Raw genomic sequence first — 21611 nt, forward strand, 5'->3', positions numbered from 1 at the left:
GAGTCGCTGTAGGCCTGGATGCTGTAGGCCCGGACACTGTAGATCTGGACAGTGTAGGCCCAGACACTGTAGACCTGGACAGTGTAGGTCCGGATAGTGTAGGCCCGGACACTGTAGATCTGGACAGTGTAGGTCCGGATAGTGTAGGCCCGGACACTGTAGAACTGGACAGTGTAGGTCCGGATAGTGTAGGCCCGGGCGCCGCATAACGGAGGTTGCATAGCAACCCGCCTCCCGGCCCGGGCGGACACCATTGGTGGAGCGGGAGCACGTGGCTGCTGGCTGGGTGAGGTCACGAGGGGCGCGGGGCGGTGACGTCACCTTGTCGCTTATTTGCGAGTGAGATAGTTGCCAACCCCTACATCAAGCCGTACACAGTGCACAGATAGTAGATGAAGGGAATAATGTTTAGTCCAGTAAAGTCCAATTAAAGATTGTTCAAGGGTCTCCAATGAGGTAGATAGTAGCTCAGGACTGCTCTCTGGTTGTGGTAGGATGGTTCAGTTGCCTGATAGCAGCCGGGAAGAAACTCCCTGAATCTGGAGGTGTGCGCTTTCTCACTTCTGTACCTCTTGCCCGATGGGAGAGGGGAGAAGAGGGAGTGGCCGGGGTGAGACTGGTCCTTGATTGTGCTGCTGGCCTTGCCGAGGCAGCGTGAGGTGTAGATGGAGTCAATGGAAGGAGGTTGGTCTGTGCGATGGTCCGGGCCGCGTCCACGATTCGCTGCACTATATGGCGGTCCTGGATGGAGCTGTTCCCAAACCGTGCTGCTGTGCATCCTGATGAAATGCTTTCCACAGCACATCTGTAGAAGGTCTAACTACCTCTTTCCTAACACACAACAGACGAAGACGATAAAAAACTGACGGCAGAGGAGGAGGAGGCTCGGCGCATTGCGGAGATGGGGAAGCCTATCCTGGGGGAACATTCCAAGTTGGAAGTCATCATTGAAGAATCGTACGAATTTAAGGTACTCTCTAAAAAATGCTATGAGCACTCTATGATTACGAGGATGTTGCCAGGACTAGAGGGTGTGAGCTGTGGGGAGAGGTTGAGCAGGCTGGGTTTCTATTCCTTGGAGCGCAGGAGGATGAGGGGTGATCTTACAGAGGTGTACAAAATCATGAGAGGAATAACTCATGATTTTATACACCTCTATAAGATCTCCCCTCATCCTCCTCCCCTCACCCAGCCTACTCAACCTCTCCCCACAGTTCACACCCTCTAGTCCTGGCAACTTCCTCTACTCGATTCCTCCACTCTGGGCAAGAGACTGTGCATCTACCCAAGTTATTCCTCTCAGGATTTCATACAATCGAGGACCAGAGGACATAGGTTCAAGGTGAAGGGGAAAAGATTTAATAGGGATCTGAGGGGTAACCTTTCCACACAAAGAGTGGTGGGTGTATGGAACAAGCTGCCGGAGGAGGTAGTTGAGGCTGGGACTATCCCAACGTTTAAGGAATAGTTGGACAGGTACATGGATAGGACAGGTTTGGAGGGATATGGACCAAACACAGGCAGGTGGGACTAGTGTAGCTGGGACATGTTGGCCAGTGTGGGCGGGTTGGGCCGAAGGGTCTCTGGTGTTGTAAGGCAGCAACTCTACTGCTGCACCACCGTGCCGTCTAAAATAGGGGAGGGAAGGATGGAACGAAGGGAAATACCTTGATGGGACAAAATAATGTGGTGTTAAAGGGGCAGTTGAGATCTTTGAGTAATGTTTTTCTAAGGGATAGACTGCAGAATGTTAAACAGCCTGTGAGGTAATATATAGTCTGGCTTCCTGTAGCATCTGCAGTCCTTTTGATGTGGATTTAATGTTGCCAATAAATTTTTTTTAAGGCCATACTTCTTTGTTTCACCATTCCAGCTCTTCATATTTCAACATAGTCCTCAAGCCTCCTTAAAACTGCTTGTATTTGCCTTAAAGCCCTTTTGGATTGTCTGCTAGAATTGCTTTGCCAGGTAACTTAATGCACATCACATTTCATGAGTGAAAAATTCCAAGTGATTTCAGGTTTTTGCTTGGCGGTCCCTCATTTTAAACAGCTACCCTTTAAACAACATCAGTCAGTTTAAGGCACGGTGGCGCAGCGGTAGAGTTGCTGCCTTACAGCGCCAGAGACCCGGGTTCGATCCTGACTACAGGTGCTGTCTGTACGGAGTTTGTACGTTCTCCCTGAGACCTGCGTGGGTTTTCTCCGGTTTCCTCCCACACTCCAAAGACGTACAGGTCTGTAGGCTAATTGGGTCCGGTAAAATTGTAAATGGCCCCTCGTGTGTTTAGGATAGTGTTAGTATGCGGGGTGATTGCTGGTCGGCGCAAACTCGGTGGGCTGAAGGGCCTGTTTCCGTGCTGTCTAAACTACAGTCCCCAGGGAACCACCTTTCAAATCCAGCTTGGCTCCACACTCCTGATGTTTCACAGTTTTTACGATGAGAAAAATGCACCTTGAGTGATGAAATTGAAGTTTCCAAGTTCACCACACAGAACGGACAAATTGATTTGTGCCTGAAGGATGCAAGTTTTAAGAAGCAGGGAGAACGTACAAACTCCGTACAGACAGCACCCGTAGTCAGGATGGAACCCGGGTCCCTGGCGCTGTGAGGCAGCAACTCTACTGCTGCGCCACCGTGCCACCCTTTCAATGCATGTTTCTGTGCTGAGTGCAGAGTCTGGGCCAATGCAGTTTTGGTAGCCGCGACTCTGTTAATCCCGTACACAGACATTAACTTTCCAGACTATTTCTGTTCAAAGAATCAAATGCATCGCCAACCTAAGGCCGAGTTTACGAACATTTCTTTTGAGGGAACACATTGGTTCGAGCTAAGTAACATAAACATTCTTTTCAATATACTTTCCTGAAACAGTTTTCTGCACTCTGTATCTTCCCCTTTGCTCCACCCTTTGTATTTATGTATACTGTAGTGTTATCTGAAGAAGTCTGAAGAAGGGTCTCGACCCGAAACATCACCCATTCCTTCTCTCCAGAGATGCTGCCCGACCCGCTGAGTTACTCCAGCATTTTGCGTCTACCTTCAATTTAAACCAGCATCTGCAGTTTTATTTCCTCCACTGTAGTGTTATCTGATCTGACTGGTTAGCATGCAAACAAAGCTTTACACTGTACCTCAGTACACGTGATAATAATAAACCTAAACTTAAACTGAAGAAGGGTTTCGACCTGAAAAGTCACCCATGCCTTCTCTCCTGAGATGCTGCCTGTCCCACTGAGCTACTCCAGCACTTTGGGTCAACCTAAACAGTGGAGCAAAGGTAGAGTTGCTGCCTCACGGCGCCAGAACCCTGGGTTCAATCCTGCCTTTGGATACTGTCTGTGTGGAGTTTGTCCGTTCTCCCTGGGACTGCCGGGTGCTCCTGTTTCCTTCCACACTCCCAAGATGTACAGGTTTGTAGGTTAATTGGCTTCTGTAAAAATTGCCCCCAGTATGTAAGATAGAACTAGTGCAGTGATCAGCGGTTGGCATGTACTCGATGGGCCGAACGGCCTGTTCCGCAAACTCTAAAAACTATCTCTGAACTAAATCAATAATTTCTAGCTTAGAAATGGTTTTACCGAGCTTATTCAAGGAGTAAAAACATTTGTGATCAAGATTCATATCCTACACTAACTTCAGAGTCAAGGAAGACAGTATAAGATATTAAAATATAGAAACATCAAACTAATTAATGCTTAAAATATAAAATTTTACAAGTAGTTCAAATTTATCATTGTGTGTTGAAGTCAATTTAAGTGTGCTGCCACAGCAACTTTGTACCCATCTGAATAATAATTATGCAATGGACATCATTGGTATTAATAAATTAATTTAACATATTTTAGATTTCCCTTGTGCATAGTGCTGTAGAAGTAATAGTTTCTGTCTGTTCCTACTTCCAAAGATGCAAAATGTTCCTTGGAAGATAGGATTTACTAAATGAGATAAAATATATCATCGTATATCAAGTTGATTTTGTGTACAACTTCTACCTAATTCTGGCGGAGGTTATCACATGTGGAGTGTGCTTTTCAGAGTTTAGTTTAGAGATACAGCGTGGAAACAGGCCCTTCAGCCCAACGAGTCCACATCGACCATTGATCACCGTTCACACTAGTTTAGTTTAGAGATACAGTGCGGAAACAGGCCCTTCGGCCCACCGAGTCCGCCCCGCCCAGCAATCCCCGCACACTAACATTCCCCTGTACTCACTAGGGACAATCTTTACATTTACTAGACCAAGTGGACCCGTTGGGCCCAAACCTCTCCTGCATTAGTGCAGCACCCTCTCCTCCCCCCTCCCCCTCCCTGCTTCCCTCCCCTCCCCCTCCCCCTCCCTCCATCCTCCTCAATCCCCATTATCCTCCCTCCTCCACCCTCCCCCCTCCCTCCCTAGGAGACAGATTTAAACTTTAAAATGTGAATAACTTTTAAAATATAACACCGATTTCAATGAAACCTTCCATTAGCGCCAAAGGGACGACAGTGAGTAAGGTGGGCCTAAAATGGTTGCGCTATCGTGTACCGTTTTGGCTGTAGTTCAGGAACAAACAAACAAACAAATGAGAGTTTTAGTATATAGATATCAAGCCAATTCACCTACAATTCTATATTCTACATAACCACTTTCTCATGCACTCCTTACACACTGGGGACAATTTACAGAGGGCCAATTAACCCACAAACCCGCACGTGTTTGGGATGTGGGAAGAAACCGGAGCACCCGGAGGAAACCCACGCGGTCACAGGGGGCACATGCAAACTCCACACAGACAGCACCCAAAGTCAGGATCAAAGTCAGGATCAATGTCATCGATGAATGAGTCGAGCAGCATCTGAGGGAGGAAAGGAATCGTTAATGTTTTGGGTCAAGGACGCTTGTGTCTCCAGCTCAAGTCAGGATGGTACATTGCCTGGAGGGGAATCTGCAAGACGTCTTGATGGGTGAGGTTACAGGATCAGAAGGTGTAGTTTAGTTTAGTTTAGAGATACAGCGCGGAAACAGGCCCTTCGGCCCACCGAGTCTACCCCGACCAGCGATCCTCGCACATTAGACAGTAGGTGCAGGAGGAGGCCATTCGGCCCTTCGAGCCAGCACCACCATTCAATGTGATCATGGCTGATCATTCTCAATCAGTACCCCGTTCCTGCCTTCTCCCCACACCCCATGACTCCGCTATCCTTAAGAGCTCTATCTAGAACACTATCCTACACACACTAGGGCCAATTTACAATTTAACCAAGCCAATTAACCTACAAACCTGTATTGGCACTCTGCACACTTTGGAGTGTGGAAGGAAACCGGAGATTCCGGTGAAAACTCACAAGGAGAACGTACAAACTCCGTACAGGCAGCACCCATAGTCGGGATCGAACCCACGTCTCTGGCCCTGTGAGGCAGCAACTCTACCGCTGCACCTGGTTGGAGAACACTTTGTAGATCAAAATACAAAGTGCTGGAGTAACTCAGCAGCTCGGACAGCATCTATGGATGGAGTGGATAGGCGATGTTTCGGATTGAGACCCTTCTTCAGTCTCCTTGAGTCAACAGTTTGTCGAGGATATATTCTGAAACTGAAGTGCCCCAGTAGTGTGCAGAGTGCCAATCTAGGTTGGTACGGCACAGTGGCATTCGAAATGGACAGGTATATGGATAGAAAAGGTTCAGAGGTAGCACAGTGGTGTAACGATAGAGTTGCTGCCTCGCAGCGCCAGAGAACCAGGTTCGATCCTGACTATGGGCCCTATCTAAATGGAGTTTCCTGTGACCATGTGGGTTTTCTCCGGGTGCTCTGGTTCCTTCCCACTCTCCAAAGACATACAGCTTTAGTAGTTGGAAGAGTGTTCTTAATATGTGTAGGTTAGTGTACAGGGTGATCACTGGTCTGCACGGACCCGGTGGGCCGAAGAGCCTGTTTCCACACTATATATCTGAAGTAAAGTACTAAACTAAAGTAGATGGATATGGGCCAAACGTGGGCAGGTGGGACTACTGTAGATGGGACATCTTGGTCGGCATGGCCATGTTAGGTTGTAGGTGGTCAGGTGCAAGATGCTGAGTAACTCAGCGGGTCAGGCGCCAACTCTGGAGAAAAGAAGTAGGTGACGTTTCGGGTCGAGACCCTTCATCAGACTGAGAGCCAGGGCTGTTTTCCAGATTCAGGGACAGGTTCTTCCCAGCTGTTATCAGGCATATTACCACAACCAGAGAGCCGTCCTGGACTACTATCTACCTCATTGGTGACCCTTGGACTATCTTTCATCAGGCTTTAGGCAGACACAGAGTAACTCAGCGGGTCAGGCAGGATTTCGGGAGAGAAGGAATGGGTCACGTTTCGGGTCAAGCGCCTTCATCAGACTTTACTGGCTTTACCTTGCACTAAACGTTATTCCCTAATCATATATCTCTACACAGTAAATGGCTCTTTACAGGGCCCTAGTGAGACCACACCTGGAGTACTGTGTACAGTTTTGCTCTCCAAATTTGAGGAAGGACATTCTTGCTATTGAGGGAGTGCAGCGTAGGTTCACTAGGTTAATTCCTGGAATGATGGGACTGTCGTACGTTGAAAGACTGGAGCGACTGGGCTTGTATGCCCTGGAATTTAGAAGGATGAGAGGGGATCTTATTGAGATATATAAGATTGTTAAGGGATTGGACATGCTAGAGGCAGGAAACATGTTCCCAATGTTGGGGGAGTCCAAACCTGGGGCCACAGTTTACGAATAAAGGGTAGGCCATTTAGAACGGAGATGAGGAAAAACGTTTTCACTCAGAGAGTTGTAAATCTGTGGAATTCTCTGCCTCAGAAGGCAGTGGAGGCCAATTCTCTGAATGCTTTCAAGAGAGAGCTAGATAGAGCTCTTAATGATAGCGGAGTCAGGGGGTATGGGGAGAGGGCAGGAATGGGGTACTGATTGTGGATGATCAGCCATGATCACATTGAATGGCAGTGCTGGCTCGAAGGGCCGAATGGCCTCCTCCTGCATCTATTGTCTATTGGCTCGATTGGCACGCAACAAAAGCTTTTCACTGTACCTCGGTACACGTGACAATAAACTAAACTAAACTGGACTGCCTGACACAATGAATTGAACTCTACCATCCTGATAGTTGCAAATTAAAACACCAATAAAGTTTTTAATTAACCAGATACATTTCTACGGCTAAATGCAACCAAATCCCTTGTTTCTGCGTAACACCGTGAGCCTTGTTTAAAATCCTTTCTTCCCCAAGTCGCTTCCCTTGATGTGTCATGCCTCAAATCTTTTCCCAAAATATAATTTTCTGAAAGAGATCTAATTTCCACTTGAGTGAATCAATGCCAGCATGTTCTCCTATTTCCTTCGGGAGCCAGTTCAAGAGAGAAACTACATTTTTACTGATACAGTTTGGTTTATTAATCTCGCTTTATAGAGTCGCACAAGCATGGATACAGACCCCTCGGCCCAGCTTGCCCACACAGGCCAACATGTCCCAACTGCACTAGTCCCACCTGCCCACATTTGGTCCATATCTCCCCAAACCTGTCCTATCCACGTACCTGTCGAACTGTTTCTTAAATTTTTAGAGATACAGTGCGGAAACAGGCCTTTCGGCCCACTGGGACCGCACCGAAACAGGCTCTTCGGTCCACCGGGTCCATGCCGACCAGCGATACCTCAACAACGAGGGGACATAGATACAGGGTAAGGGGAGGGAGGTTTCGGGGGGATGTGAGAAAGAACTTTTTCACCCAGAGGGTGGTTGGAGTCTGGAACTCACTGCCTGGGGTGGTGGTGGAGGCGGGAACACTCACAACGTTTAAGAGGCATTTGGATGGGCACTTGAAATGCTACAACATTCAGGGCTACGGTCCAAATACGGGAAAATGGGATTAAAATTAGACTGTGTTTGGTAATGGGCGGCACAGACACGTTGGGCCGAAAGGCCTCTTTCTGTGCTGTAGGACTCTATGACTCTATGACCTGCATATTAACACTATCCTACACACACGATGGACAATTTTTACATTTGCCAAGCCAATTAATCTACAAACCTGTACGTCTTTGGAGTGTGGGAGGAAACCGAAGATCTCGGAGAAAACCCATGCAGGTCACGGGGGAGAACGTACAAACTCCGTACAGACGGCACCCTTAGTCGGGATTGAACCCCCGGCTCTGGCGCTGCATTCGCTGTAAGGCAGCAACTCTACCACCGCGCCACCGTGCCGCCCTGCGTTATAGTGCGTGATAGTCCCTGCATTAACTACTGTATCTCCTCTGGTAGGTTATTCCATACACACACCACCCTTTGTGTATGCACAGAAGTACCAGAATGTATCATGCTGCAAGGAATATAAAGGACATGGAATAAATGGCTCCATCATGCCTGTTCAAAAGACTTTTAATGAAAGAAAGAATGCTATAATTTTGCTCGAAGAAAGCAGTAATTAGTCATAAAGTGATACAGCGTGGAAACAGCCCTTCAGCCCAACTTGCCCACGCCAGCCAAAATGTCCCTGCTGCACTAGTCCCACCTGCTCACGTTTAGTCCATATCCCTCCAAACCTGCCCTTTCCACAGACCTGTCTTGCTGAAACGTTGGGATAGTCCCTGCCTCAACTACCTCCTCTGGCAGCTTGTTCCATACAAAAATATAACACCGATTTCAATGAAACTTCTTCCATTAGCACCAAAGGGACGACGGTGAGTAAGGTGGGCCTAAAATTGTCGCGCTATCGTGTACCGTTTTGGCTGTAGTTCAAGAACAAACAAACAAACAAACGAGAGTTTTAGTGTATAGATGCTGCCTCACAATGGCAGCCAGCGTCAACAGAGACCCACTCCACCCTGGGCACTGGCTCATTTCACTCCTCCCACAGGGAATAAGGTGACCATGACCACCAGTTTCCAAGAATTGCTTCTTCCCAGCAACCATGTGGGTTTTCTCCGGGTGCTCCGGTTACCTCCCACACTCCAAAGACATGCAGGATTGTAGGTTAATTAGCTTTGGTATAATTGTAAATTGTCCCGAGTGTGTAGAATAGAACTAGTGTTCACTGATCACTGTGATCACTGGTTGGTGTGGACTCAGTGGGCCGAAGGGCCTCTTTCCATGCTGTCTGAAGTCAAAACCATCTGGCCTTTGAATACTATGAAAACTAACCCCAACTATGAACTATGGACTGTCTTTGGTTGCATTAAGGACTTTGGGTCTTTTTGCACTTGTATAAGGATTATTAATTTATTGATGTCTTGTTTCTTATATATTACCTACGTGGATTGTGTTTACAGGCCTGTTATGGTGCTGCAAGTACGATTCTCATTGTTCTGTTGTCCAAATATATGACAGTTAAACGCTCTTGATTCTTGATGTAAGATAGAGAGTCTGCTAAATTATTTCTTTCAGAGGGCCACGAGCCTTTGGAAAAAGGCAGTGGAAGCAGCCTCTGAATGCAGGCCCACCACGGATTATCCGGTTACTGGTGGTCTGGCACCTCCTTTAATCCGGATAAAATTACGAGAACGCACTTTTGAAATACCCCCACCCCCCCCGGATGTCCCCCCAAAAATGTGTTGCCTAGACCGGATAAGGCGGCCGATCTCGACCTCATCGGGACTTCCGTACCGATCGGCGGGTGGAATTTTCCCCCGTGTGCCCAGGGCTCTGGAACTCCGGCCCGGCCTAGGCCGGCAGATCCGTTCCCATAGCCAACTTCCACGGCCAACTTTGTGGGCCGGCCTCGCGGCCTCTCGGTGGCCCAGGTGGAGCCCAGGTTCCGTTGGACTCCGTTCTCGGTGGCCCAGGTTCCGTTGGACTCCTCTCAGAGTCCATCACCTCTGTTGATCTGGCAAAATGGATAATCCAAAATGGATAAAACTGGAACCAAGGGTGCTGGAAAATTGGTGGTGAACCTGTGCTTCTAGGGTAAAGGTTAGGGTCGCCAACTGTCCCGTATTACGCCGGGACATCCTGTATTTTGGGCTAAATTGGTTTGTCCCATACGGGACCGCCGTTGTCCTGTGTTAGTAGGGTTGCCAACTTACTCACTCCTAAATAAGGGACAAAGGGTGACATTACCAGCGGCCACGTGCTCCCGCTCCACCAATGGCGGCTGCCCGGTCGCCATTGGTAGAGCGGGAGCATGTGGCCACTGGCTGGGTGAGGTCACGTGAGGCGCGGGGCGGTGACGTCACCTTGTCCCGTATTTGGGAGTGAGGAAGTTGGCAACCCTAGTGAAGGTAGATAGATTCTTAACAAGTATAGCAGTGGAAGGTTACGGATGAAGATGGAATATTTAAAACTTAACAAATTCCCTGGGGCTGATGGCTAACAAGCTAGCGATCTGAAGAACGGTCTTGACCCGAAACGTCACCCATCCATTTTTGCCAGAGATGCTCCCTGACCCGCTGAGTTACTCCAGCACTTTGTGTCTGTCTAGGGTTTAAAATAGATGGTTGCAGAAACAAGGGACGCTTTGGATTTAATTATCCAGAGTTTCCTAGGATTTCGAATAGTGTCTGCGGAAGGGAAATTCTCTTTAGTGATCTGTCGTAGTCCTTTAATAATCCTGTTGCACAAGAAAAGAGGGAGAGAAGAGAAAATGGACTACCATAGAGAAAAACAAGAGGTACAGAAGTGTGCAAACGCACACCTCCAGATTCAGCAACAATTTCTTCCCAGCTGTTATCAGGCAACTGAACCATCCTACCACAACCAGAGAGCAGTGCTGAACTACTATCTACCTCATTGGTGACCCGTGGACTATCCTTGATCGGACTTTGCTGGCTTTACCTTGCACTGAACGTTATTCCCTTATCTTGTATCTATGCACTGTCGGAAGGAACTGCAGATGCAGGTTTAAATCGAAGATAGTCACAAAATGCTGGAGTAACTCAGCGGGACAGGCAGCATCTCTGGAAAGAAGGAATGGGTGACGTTTTGGGTCGAGACTGAAGAAGGGTCTCGACCCGAAACGTCACTCATTCCTTCTCTCCAGAGATGCTGCCTGTCCCGCTGAGTTACTCAAGCATTTTATGTCTATACACTGTAAATGGCTCGATTGTAATCACATATTTTAGATTTTTTTTTTAGATTTAGAGATACAGCGCGGAAACAGGCCCTTTGGCCCACCGAGTCCGCTCCGCCCAGCGATCCCCGCACATTAACACTATCCTACACACACTAGGGACAATTTTTACATTTTACCCAGTTAATTAACCTACATACCTGCACGTCTTTGGAGTGTGGGAGGAAACCGAAGATCTCAGAGAAAACCCACGCAGGTCACGGGGAGAACGTACAAACTCCATACAGACGGCGCTCGTAGTCAGGATCGAACCTGAGTCTCCAGCGCTGCATTCGCTGTAAGGCAGCAACTCTACCGCTGCGCCACCGTGCCGCCATATTGTCTTCCCGCTGACTGGTGAGCACGCACAAACGTCTTTCGCTGTACCTCGGGTACACGTGACAATAAACTAAACTGAACCAAACAAATGCAAGAATTGTCTGTAGGAATTAAGGAAAAGTTGCACAGAAAATCAGAGTGCAGACTGATCTGCCCTTGGCATTTATCACGTTAGACATTTACTAATCTTTTTGCACACCCGTAAAGACTTTAATAATTTTTTTTAATGAAACCAACTGCCTTTTTCATATTGGTTTGTCTCTTTATGGATTGAAAAATAACTTATTTGACAAACCTGTAATGAGTTTTTAGTCAGAGCCAGCAGGGTGATGATAAACTCGTGGATGTGGTGCATTTAACTTCTCAAAGATATTAATTTTTTTTTACACAAATAAGATTATTGCAAGATAAAAATGATTTTGCAAGGAAATCTAAGGTATACTATTCTAAGGAAATGTCAATTCATTAAAAAAATATATAAACGAGCAAGTATTAAAGCAAACCTCTATAGTTTGACAGCACTGGGCCTGTAGTCGTTGGACTTTAGTCGGATAAGGGGGGACCTCAAGGAAACTTAGTGAATAGTGACATGGTGGATGTGGAGAGGATGTTTCCACTAGTGGGAGAGTCGAGGACCAGAGGCCACAGCCCGTGAATTAAAGGACGTTCCTTTTGGAAGGAGATGAGGAGGAATTTCTTTCGTCAGAGGGTGGTGAATCCGTGGAATTCTTTGCCACAGATGGCCGTGCAGGCCAAATCAGTGGATATTTTTAAGGCAGAGATAGATAGATTCTTGATTAGTACGGGTGTCAGGGGTTACGGGGAGAAGGCAGGAGAATGGGGTTAGGAGGGCGAGATAGATCAGCCATGATTGAAAGGCGGAGACTTGATGGGCCGAATGGCCTAATTCTGCTCCTATCACTTATGAACATAAACCTATTCTGATCTAAGATGCAGCAGCAGTCTCGGAAAGTGGCCACACTGCCCGTAACACCATGTCCATCTCAAAAATGTTCCAGTCTAGAGAAGGGTTCCGACCCGAAACGTCACCCATTTTTTTTCTCCTAAGGTACTGCCTGACCCACTGAGTTACTCCAGCATTTTATGTCTATCTTGGGTCTAAACCTGCATCTGTAGATCCATTCTATCACTTGCCAGGCTTTGTGCCGCTCCCACCGCCCTTCCAACTTTTTCCCCTCTCACCACAACCAGTCTGAACCGAAATGTCACCTATTCATGTTCCCCAGAGATGTTGGCTGACCCGTTGAGTTATTCCAGAAATTTGGTCTCGACCCGAAACGTCACCCATTCCTTCTCTCCTGAGATGCTGCCTGACCCGCTGAGTTACTCCTGCATTTTGTGATACCTCCAGAAATTTGTATCTTTTAAAAATTACAATTATGGCTTTGTTTCAATAGACAATAGGTGCAGGAGGAGGCCATTTGGCCCTTCGAGCCCTTCATTGTGATCATGGCTGATCATTCAATCAGTATCCCGTTCCTGCCTTCTCCCCATACCCCCTGACTCTGCTATCTTTAAGAGCTCTATCTAGCTCTCTCTTGAAAGCATCCAGAGAATTGGCCTCCACTGCCTTCTGAGGCAGAGAATTCCACAGATTTACAACTCTCGGGCAGAAAAGGTTTTTCCTCATCTCCATTCTAAATGGCCTACCCCTTATTCTTAAAATGTGGCCCCTGGTTCTGGACTCCCCCAACATCGGGAACATGTTTCCTGCCTCTAACGTGCCCAATCCCTTAATAATCTTATGTATCAATAAGATCCCCTGTCATCCTTCTAAATTCCAGCGTATACAAGCCCAGTCGCTCCAGTCTTTCAACATACGACAGTCCCGCCATTCCGGGAATTAACCTAGTGAATCTACGCTGCACGCCCTCAATAGCAAGAATATCCTTCCTCAAATTTGGAGACCAGAAATGCACACAGTACTCCAGTGCAGTCTCACTAGGGCCCTGTACAACTGCAGAAGGACCTCTTTGCTCCTATACTCAACTCCTCTTATCATAAAGGCCAACATGCCATTAACTTTCTTCACTGCCTGCTGTACCTGCATGCTAACTTTAAGTGACAAAAGTACTTCATTGGCTGCTTTTGGTAAAGTGCTTAGGGACATTCTGAGGTTGTGAAAATTGGGTAAATTGCTAGTTTTTCTTCCTTTCATCTTTGTCTGGTGGATTGATCATGATGTCCTTCCCAGGGACATCAATAATAAGTTACCATGGTGGTTACACCACAAAAGAGGTCCCACTATGTGTGGTTTAGTCTCATCACGTTTGCTCTCCCCTTTTCGCCTTTCAGGCGGTTGCCCCAACATCCCACCGAGGTCTCCAATCCTATGAATCTAATGGAATCCTTTAGGGTAAAATATCCTTTTCCATTTCAAGTCTTTGGCCTTGGAATTTGCTCGTATAATTCATGCTCCAAAGTGTGCAACTTCCAGGCTTACAAAGGTTTGAAGGTTAATTGGCTTGGTCAAGTGTCCCTCGTGAGTGTAGGCTGGTGTTAATGTGCGGGGATCGCTGGTCAGTGCGGACTCGGTGGGCCGAAGGGCCTGTTTCCGTGCTGTATCTCTAAACTAAACTGTTTTCTTCAACTTCTCCCAATCCCAAATGACGATGGTGCATGAAATATTTGTTCTGCTCATTCCCAGGCAACCTCCATAAGATCATAAGACACAAGAGCAGAATACCTCAACTACCTCCTCTAGCAACTCATTCCATACATCCACCACCCTCTGGGTGAAACATTTGCCTTTTGGGTTCCCATTAAATCTTTACCCTCTCCCCTAAGTCCTCTAGTTCTTGATTCCCCTACCCTGGGTGAAGGTCTCTGTGCATCCATCCTCTCTCACCCAAGCAACTCCACACGACCGTTAGCCACAGGAGCAAAATTTGGACAGTCAGCCCATCAAGTCTACTCCGCCGTTCAATTGTGGCCGATCTATATTACCCTCTCAACCTCATTCTCCTGCTTTCTCTCCATAACCTTTGCACAGTGGCACAGCGGTAGAGTTGCTGCCTGACAGCGGCAGAGACCCAGATTCAATCCTGACTACGGGTGCTATAAGGAGTTTGTACGTTCACCCTGTGACCTCGTGGGTTTTCTCTAGGTGCTCTGGTTTCCTCCCACACTCCAAAGACGTGGGGTCAGTAGGTTAACTGGCCTTGTTAAAATTGTAAATTGTCCCTGGTGTGTAGATAGTGTTAGTGTACGGGGTGATCGCTGGTCGGCGGGGACTCGGTGTGCCAAAGGGCCTGGTTCCGTGCTGCATCTCTAATGTCTATAGCCCTTACAAATCAAGAACCCATCAATCTCTGCTTTAAAAACACTCAATGACGGCCTCCACGGCCGTCTGTGGCAACAAATTCCACCCTCTTGCTCAAGAAATTCCTCCTCATCATAATTCTAAAGGTACATCTATTCCTCTCAAGATTTTGAAAACCACTATAAGATCTCCCCTCATCCTCCTGCGCTCCATGGAATAGAGACCCAGCCTACTCAACCTCTCCCTATAGCTCACACCCTCTAGTCCTGGCAACAACCCCGTTTCTGAACCCTTTCAAGCTTGACAATATCGTTCCTATAACATGGTGCCCATAACTGAGGCTCTCTCTGAGGGACTCTCCACTGGTGGGTACATCCTTCACATCCACTCTGTTTAGGCCTTTCATTATCCGGGAAGTTTCAATAAGATCCCCTGTCCTGTACTTGTTCATCTGTTACACATAAACTTACTGGGCCCCTTTTTTCATCTTTTACATGCCTGTGTAGTCACGGGATACTTGTGAGGAAGAATTTGGTGCCGATGATCGGACATAGAACAGTACAGCACAGAAACAGGCCCTTCGGCCCACAATGTCCATGCTGGACATAATGCCAAGACAAGCTAATCTCATCTGCCTGCACGTGATCCATCTTCCACCATTCCTGGCATATCCATGAGCCAATCCGAAAGTCTCGTAAACGCTGTAAAATTTTGTTTTTAATTATTTAGAAGCAGCATTATGTTTTCTCATTACATTGTATCTGTATAGTAATCAATGAAAATGTAACAATTGATTAAAGCAACATTAAAACTAAAGTCAACTTACTTTGCAAGCTACAACCGATCTCCTGCTTGTCTATCTACTTTTAAAAAAATTACTAGACCAAGTAGACCCGTTGGGCCCAAACCACCCCTGCACTGCATTGGTGTACGTGGAACGGGGAGTAGGGGAATCGAGGACCAGAGGATATAGGTTCAAGGTGAAGGGGAAAAGATTTAATGGGAATCCGAGAGGTAACTTTTTCACATAAAGGGTGGTGGGTGTATGGAACAAGCTGTCAGAGGAGGTAGTTGAGGCTGGGACTATCCCATCATTTAAGAAACAGTTAGACAGGTACATGGATAGGGCAGGTTTGGAGGGATATGGACCAAACGCAGGCAAGTGGGAATAGGGTAGCTGGGACATTGTAGGCCGGTGTGGGCGAGTTGGGCCTGTTTCCACACTGTATCACTCTATGACTCTCCAGGGATGTTTCTCAGTGCAAATAGACACAAAATGCTGGAGTAACTCAGCGGGACAGGCAGGATTTCTGGAGAAGGAATGGATGACGTTTCGGGTCGAGACCCTTCCACAGACCCGAGATGCCACCCATTCCTTCTCTCCAGAGATGCTGCCCGTCCCGCTGAGTTACTCCAGCATTTTGTGTCTATCTTCGGTGTAAACCAGCACCTGCAGTTCCTTCCAACACAGTACATGTTTCCAAGTGATATTGTTCAATTATTAGATTTATCATTCCTGAAAGTTGACCCTCTTCAATTTATAAAACCTCTGATGTCAATGGGATATATTTTTATAAATCTGTTGTTCTGATTGTCAGAGTACCGTGGATAAACTGATAAAGAAGACGAACCTGGCGCTGGTGATAGGTACCCACTCATGGCGGGAGCAGTTCATGGAGGCCATCACAGTCAGCGCTGGTAAGATGACACTTTAGTTTCTCTCCCACAGCATGAAAGCAATATATCCACTAGAAATCCTGACAATTTGCATGTTAAGTTAATTTGTGCCAAGTTAATTCCATCCATGTGCACTGATTTAAATCAAAGCTGTAAGATGCTTTCAAATGTACTCAAGAAATATCTGATTAGTCAGAGAGCGAGCAAAATGCCAGCGACAATAAACACGTTGCCTGCTTTGCATCTTCCTATTTTCACAGCAAAACATATACTAGGTTTAAGGTGAACAGGCAAGATTTAAGGGACACCTTTTTCACTCAGAGGATGGTGGGTACTGGGAACCAAACTGCCAGAGGAGGTAGTTGAGGCAGGTCGTCTCATCTATGTATTAAAACTCTCGTTTGTTTGTTTATTTGTGATCGAACTACAGTCAAAACGGTACACGATAGCTTGACAATTTTAGGCCCACCTTACTCACCGTCATCGCTTTAATGGTAAAGCAAGTAGTTTTATTGAAATCGGTGTTATATTTTTAAAGTTATTCACATTTTAAAGTTTAAATCTATCTCCTAGGGAGGGAGGGAGGGGGAGGGAGGAAGGGGGGGAGGAGGGTGGATAAGGGGGGATTGAGGTGGATGGAGAGGGGGAAGGGGAAGTGGGGAGGGGAGGGGGGAGAGGGAGGGGAGGGGGAAGGGAGGGAGGGGGAGAGGGGTAGGAGAGAGTGCTGCACCAATGCAGGAAAGGTTTGGGCCCAACGGGTCCACTTGGTCTAGAAGCATTTAAAAGACACTTGGACAGTTACATGGATGGGAAAGGTTGGGCCAAACAACAAAGTTGCCAACTTCCTCACTCCCAAATATAGGGTAAGGTGACGTCACCGCCCCACGCCCCACGTGACCTCACCCTTTGTCCCTTATTTGGGAGTGAGGAAGTTGGCAACCCTACTAATAGGGGACATGGGCGGTCCCGTACGGGCCAAACTAACTGAGCCCAAAATACGGGATGTCCCGGCTAATACGGGACAGTTGGCATCCCGAGGGGACTGGTTTAGGTGGGGCATCTTGGCCAGCGAGTTGGACTGAAGGGCCTGTTTCTGTGCTGTAAGACTTTATGCCTCAGCAGTTGTTCATTTCATGCCTTAGTAATCTGGCTCATACTTTAGACTTTAGAGATACAGCGTGGATAAGGGCCCTTTGACCCACTGAGTTCAGGCTGACCAGTGATCACCCTGTACACTAGCACTATCCGAAACACTGGGCACAATTTTACATGGCGGCACGGTGGCGCAGCGGTAGAGTTGCTGCCTTACAGCGAATGCAGCACCGGAGACTCAGGCTCGATCCTGACTACGGGCGCTGTCTGTACGGAGTCTGTACGTTCTCCCCGTGACCTGCATGGGTTTTCTCCGAGATCTTTGGTTTCCTCCCACACTCCAAAGACGTGCAGGTATGTAGGTTAATTGGCTGGGCAAATGTAAAAATTGGCCCTAGTGTGTGTAGGATAGTGTTAATGTGCGGGGATCGCTGGGCGGCGCGGACCCGGTGGGCCGAAGGGCCTGTTTCCGCACTGTATCTCAAAATCTAAAAAAAATTTAAAATCTAAGTACCTGTCTCAATTACCCCTTCTGGCAGTGTGGGAAAATAACTGCAGATGCTGGTACAAATCGGAGGTATCACAATTTTATCAAAGCCAATTAAACTACAAACCTGCATGCCTTTGACATGTGGGCGGAAACAAGAGAAAACCCACACGGTCACAGGGAGAACATGCAAACTCCGTACAGGCAGCACCCGTGGTCAGGATGGAACCCGTGTCTCTGGCGCTGTGAGGCAGCAACTCTACCGCTGTGCCACCGTGCTGCACTACTTCCCATTCCGTTCTTCAACTGTCTCTCAAAGCCTTCTGCATTTCAGCTCACACTTGTAACGATGCAGTTCGCAAACTGGTGAGAAATCTTGGTACATCTTCAAAATTACTTGATATCAATTAATTTGATGAGAGCTTGTTGCTGCCCGGTAGAAATGCCATGTACTTTGGAGTTGTAAGTCCATAAACAGAATAGCTTTCATTAGATTAATTATAACCAAGTAATCCAACTGAAACTAGTATCCTGAGAAGGTATTAATATGCACAATAAATCATGCTTTATTGTTCAATTTTTTGTTTAAGTTTAGCAATACAGCGCAGAAACAGGCCCTTCGGCCCACCGAGTCCGCACCAACCAGCAATCCCCGCACATTAACACTACCTACACACAAGAAACATAGAAACACAGAAACATGGAAAATAGGTGCAGGAGGAGGCCATTAGGCCCTTCGAGCCAGCATCGCCATTCATTGTGATCATGGCTGATCATCTACAATCAGGACAATTCACATTTATACCAAGTCAATTGACCTACAAACCTGTACGTCTTTGGAGTGTGGGAGGAAACCGAAGCACCCGGAGAAAACCCAGGCAGGTCAGGGGGAGAACGTACAAACTCCGTATAGGCAGCACCCGTAGTCAGGATGTAACCCTGGTCACCTGCGCTGTGAGGCAGCAACTCTACCGCTGCGCCACCGTGCCGCCATGAATTGAAGTTTGGTCATCATTAGCCTCCGTCACTGGGAAGAGGCAGAGCGCCTTGCGGCTCCAAATCCCAGCAGGTTGCCAATGAAGGACACAGAGTGTTGGAGTAACTCAGTGGGTCTGGCAGAATCTCTGGAGAACGTGGATAGGTGACGTTTTGGGTTGGCACCCTCAGTTTCTACATTTTGACAACCAGCATCTGCAGTTCTTTGTTTCTACATTTTGACGAAGGTTCGCGACCCAAAACTTTGCCAATGCATGTTCTCCTGGGATGCTTGCTGACGCATGTTCTCCTGGGATGCTTGGTGGCGCAGCGGTACAGTTGCTGCCTTACAGTACCAGAGCCCTGGGTTCAATCCTGATTACGGGCTCTGTCTGTACAGAGTTTGTAAGTGATCCTCGTGGGTTTTCCAAAGACGTACAGGTTTGTAGGTTGATTGGCTTTGGTGAGATTGTAAATTGTCCCTGGCGTGCAGGATAGTGTAGTGGGATCGCTGGTCGGCGTGGACTCGGTGGGCCGAAGGGCCTGTTTCCGTGCTGTATCTCTACTTGATGCATTGATGCAAGACAGTACAATAAGCAACTGGACTTACACAAGCTCCAGTCACTTCAATATCACAAGTTCCCCTCACATTTAATTGCTGTTAAAGCCAGCTAATCGAATTCACATTTGTTTAACATTTGTTCCAATTTCTGTGCACATCACGGTAATGAGGATGACAGGGAAGTCGGTGCTTCCTTCATTGATCTTTACTCTCTCTTTGCCATGCAACTGCCTGTCTGTCTAGTAAATTATTGAAATATATACTGCTAAATTAGTTATTGCTTTTGGAAAAAAACTTGTCTGACGGAATATGAATAGTTCGATTTACGAGTACATTTACGTTGCATTAAGATCAGTTACACACAAATCGTGAATGTTCTAGATTAACAAGTGTTAGATTAACGCAAATTGACAGTTCGATGAAATGCATGTTTGTGTCTGCTCTGTAAGAGGTAACAATCTTTCTTTGACATCTAAAGCAGCCGGTGCAATCAAAATTGATTTTTGTGCGCAAGAAATTGTATCAATTTTCTATGAAGCTTGCAGATTAGCATCGTGGAGCCAGAGTCATACAGAGTGAAAACAGGCCCCTCGGCCCAAATTGCCCGCACCGACCAACATGTCCCACCTGCCTGCTTTTGGCCCATTTCCCTCTAAACCTAAACATTACTCTAGTTTCTGGAGAGAAACTCTCCCCTCTCCACATTTGTAACAAGGATAGAGTCTCCCTTGTCCTCTCCTTCCACCCCATCAGCCGTCGTATACTTCAAATTATTTCCGTCACCTCCAACGGGATCCCACCACTGGCCACATTTTCCCATCCCCTCCCCTTTCTGCTTTCCGCAGAGACCGTTCCCTCCCTAACTCCCTGGTCCACTCGTCCCTTCCCACCCAAACCACCCTCTCCCCGGGCACATTTCCCTGCAACCGCAGATAATGCATAACCTGTTCCTTTACCTCCCCCCTCGACTCCATCCAAGGACCCAAACAGTCTTTCCAGGTGAGACAGAGGTTCACCTGCACCTCCTCCAACCTCATCTACTGTATCCGCTGTTCCAGATGTCAACTTCTCTACGTCGGCGAAACCAAGCGCAGGCTCGGCGATCGCTTCGCTCAACACCTTCGCTCAGTCTGCCTGATCTTCCAGTGGCTCATCACTTCAACTCCTCCTCCCACTCCCAGTCAGACCTTTCTGTCATGGGCCTCCTCCATTGACAGAGTGAGGCCCAGTGCAAATTGGAGGAACAGCATCTCATATTTCGCCTGGGTAGTTTACACCTGTCTTTTATCCCTTCGTCCTGCATGGAGGACCTGGTTGCCCACACTGCATCAGAAGTGGGGAATCCTATGAGCTGGACGAACAACTGGGATTGCCTCAGGGTCAATGGTAATTGTGTACCTGACAGGCAGCTTGCCCAGCTTATCGTTAAACAAATCTTTGTATTGTGTGAGAATTTGACATGTAAAATCACAGTCTGTAGTCAGAGGACAGACAGAAGGGCTGAAAGTGATCAAACCCATATCTAGGCATGCATCAGCACCCAGTAGGGATGGTACATTCTCACGTACCACGTAAAAATCCAGGATGTGGGCACGTGAGTTGAGACAGCAACGTAACTCAACTTGGCCGATGGGGTGTACTCGAGTTCCAGCAAATGAGACAAGTGATGTAACTGTTGGAAATAAGGTTTCTGTGTTTTTCTTAGCGGAATGAACATTGACTTCTCCAACTTCAGATAGCTCCTCTGTCCCTCTCTTTCCCCTCCACCTTCCCAGTTCTCCCACTGTCTTCCTGTGTCCTACTACATCCTATCTTTGTCCCACCCCCACCCCTGACATCAGTCTGAAGAAGGGTCTCGACCTGAAACGTCGCTTATTCCTTCTCTCCTGAGATGCTGCCTGACCCGCTGAGTTACTCCAGCATTTTGTGATACCTTCTGGAGAGAAATATCATTTTTGTCCCGTGGTGCCAAAGCTGAGCAGCTGAGATCTATCTATTACATAGAAACATAGAAAATAGGTGCAGGAGTAGGCCATGCGGCCCTTCGAGCCAGCACCGCCATTCAATATGATCATGGCTGATCATCTAAAATCAATACCCCTTTCCTGCTTTCTCCCCACATCCCTTGATTCTGTTAGCCCT

At 47.3% G+C, this 21611-nt stretch overlaps 1 protein-coding gene across 1 annotated transcript in view; it reads left to right on the forward strand.

Moving 5' to 3' along the window:
* LOC144611869 (sodium/calcium exchanger 3-like) overlaps positions 1 to 21611 on the forward strand; it is a 206519-nt gene that overhangs the window by 175592 nt on the left and 9316 nt on the right. The window contains exons 4-5 of the mRNA XM_078431178.1: positions 846 to 970; positions 16275 to 16374. Of these exons, the coding sequence (XP_078287304.1) occupies positions 846 to 970; positions 16275 to 16374 (225 nt within the window). The remainder of the gene's footprint in view (positions 1 to 845; positions 971 to 16274; positions 16375 to 21611) is intronic.

This window comes from Rhinoraja longicauda, chromosome 41 (genome assembly GCF_053455715.1).
Source record: "Rhinoraja longicauda isolate Sanriku21f chromosome 41, sRhiLon1.1, whole genome shotgun sequence".
In the NCBI taxonomy this organism is placed as follows: Eukaryota; Metazoa; Chordata; class Chondrichthyes; order Rajiformes; family Arhynchobatidae; genus Rhinoraja; species Rhinoraja longicauda.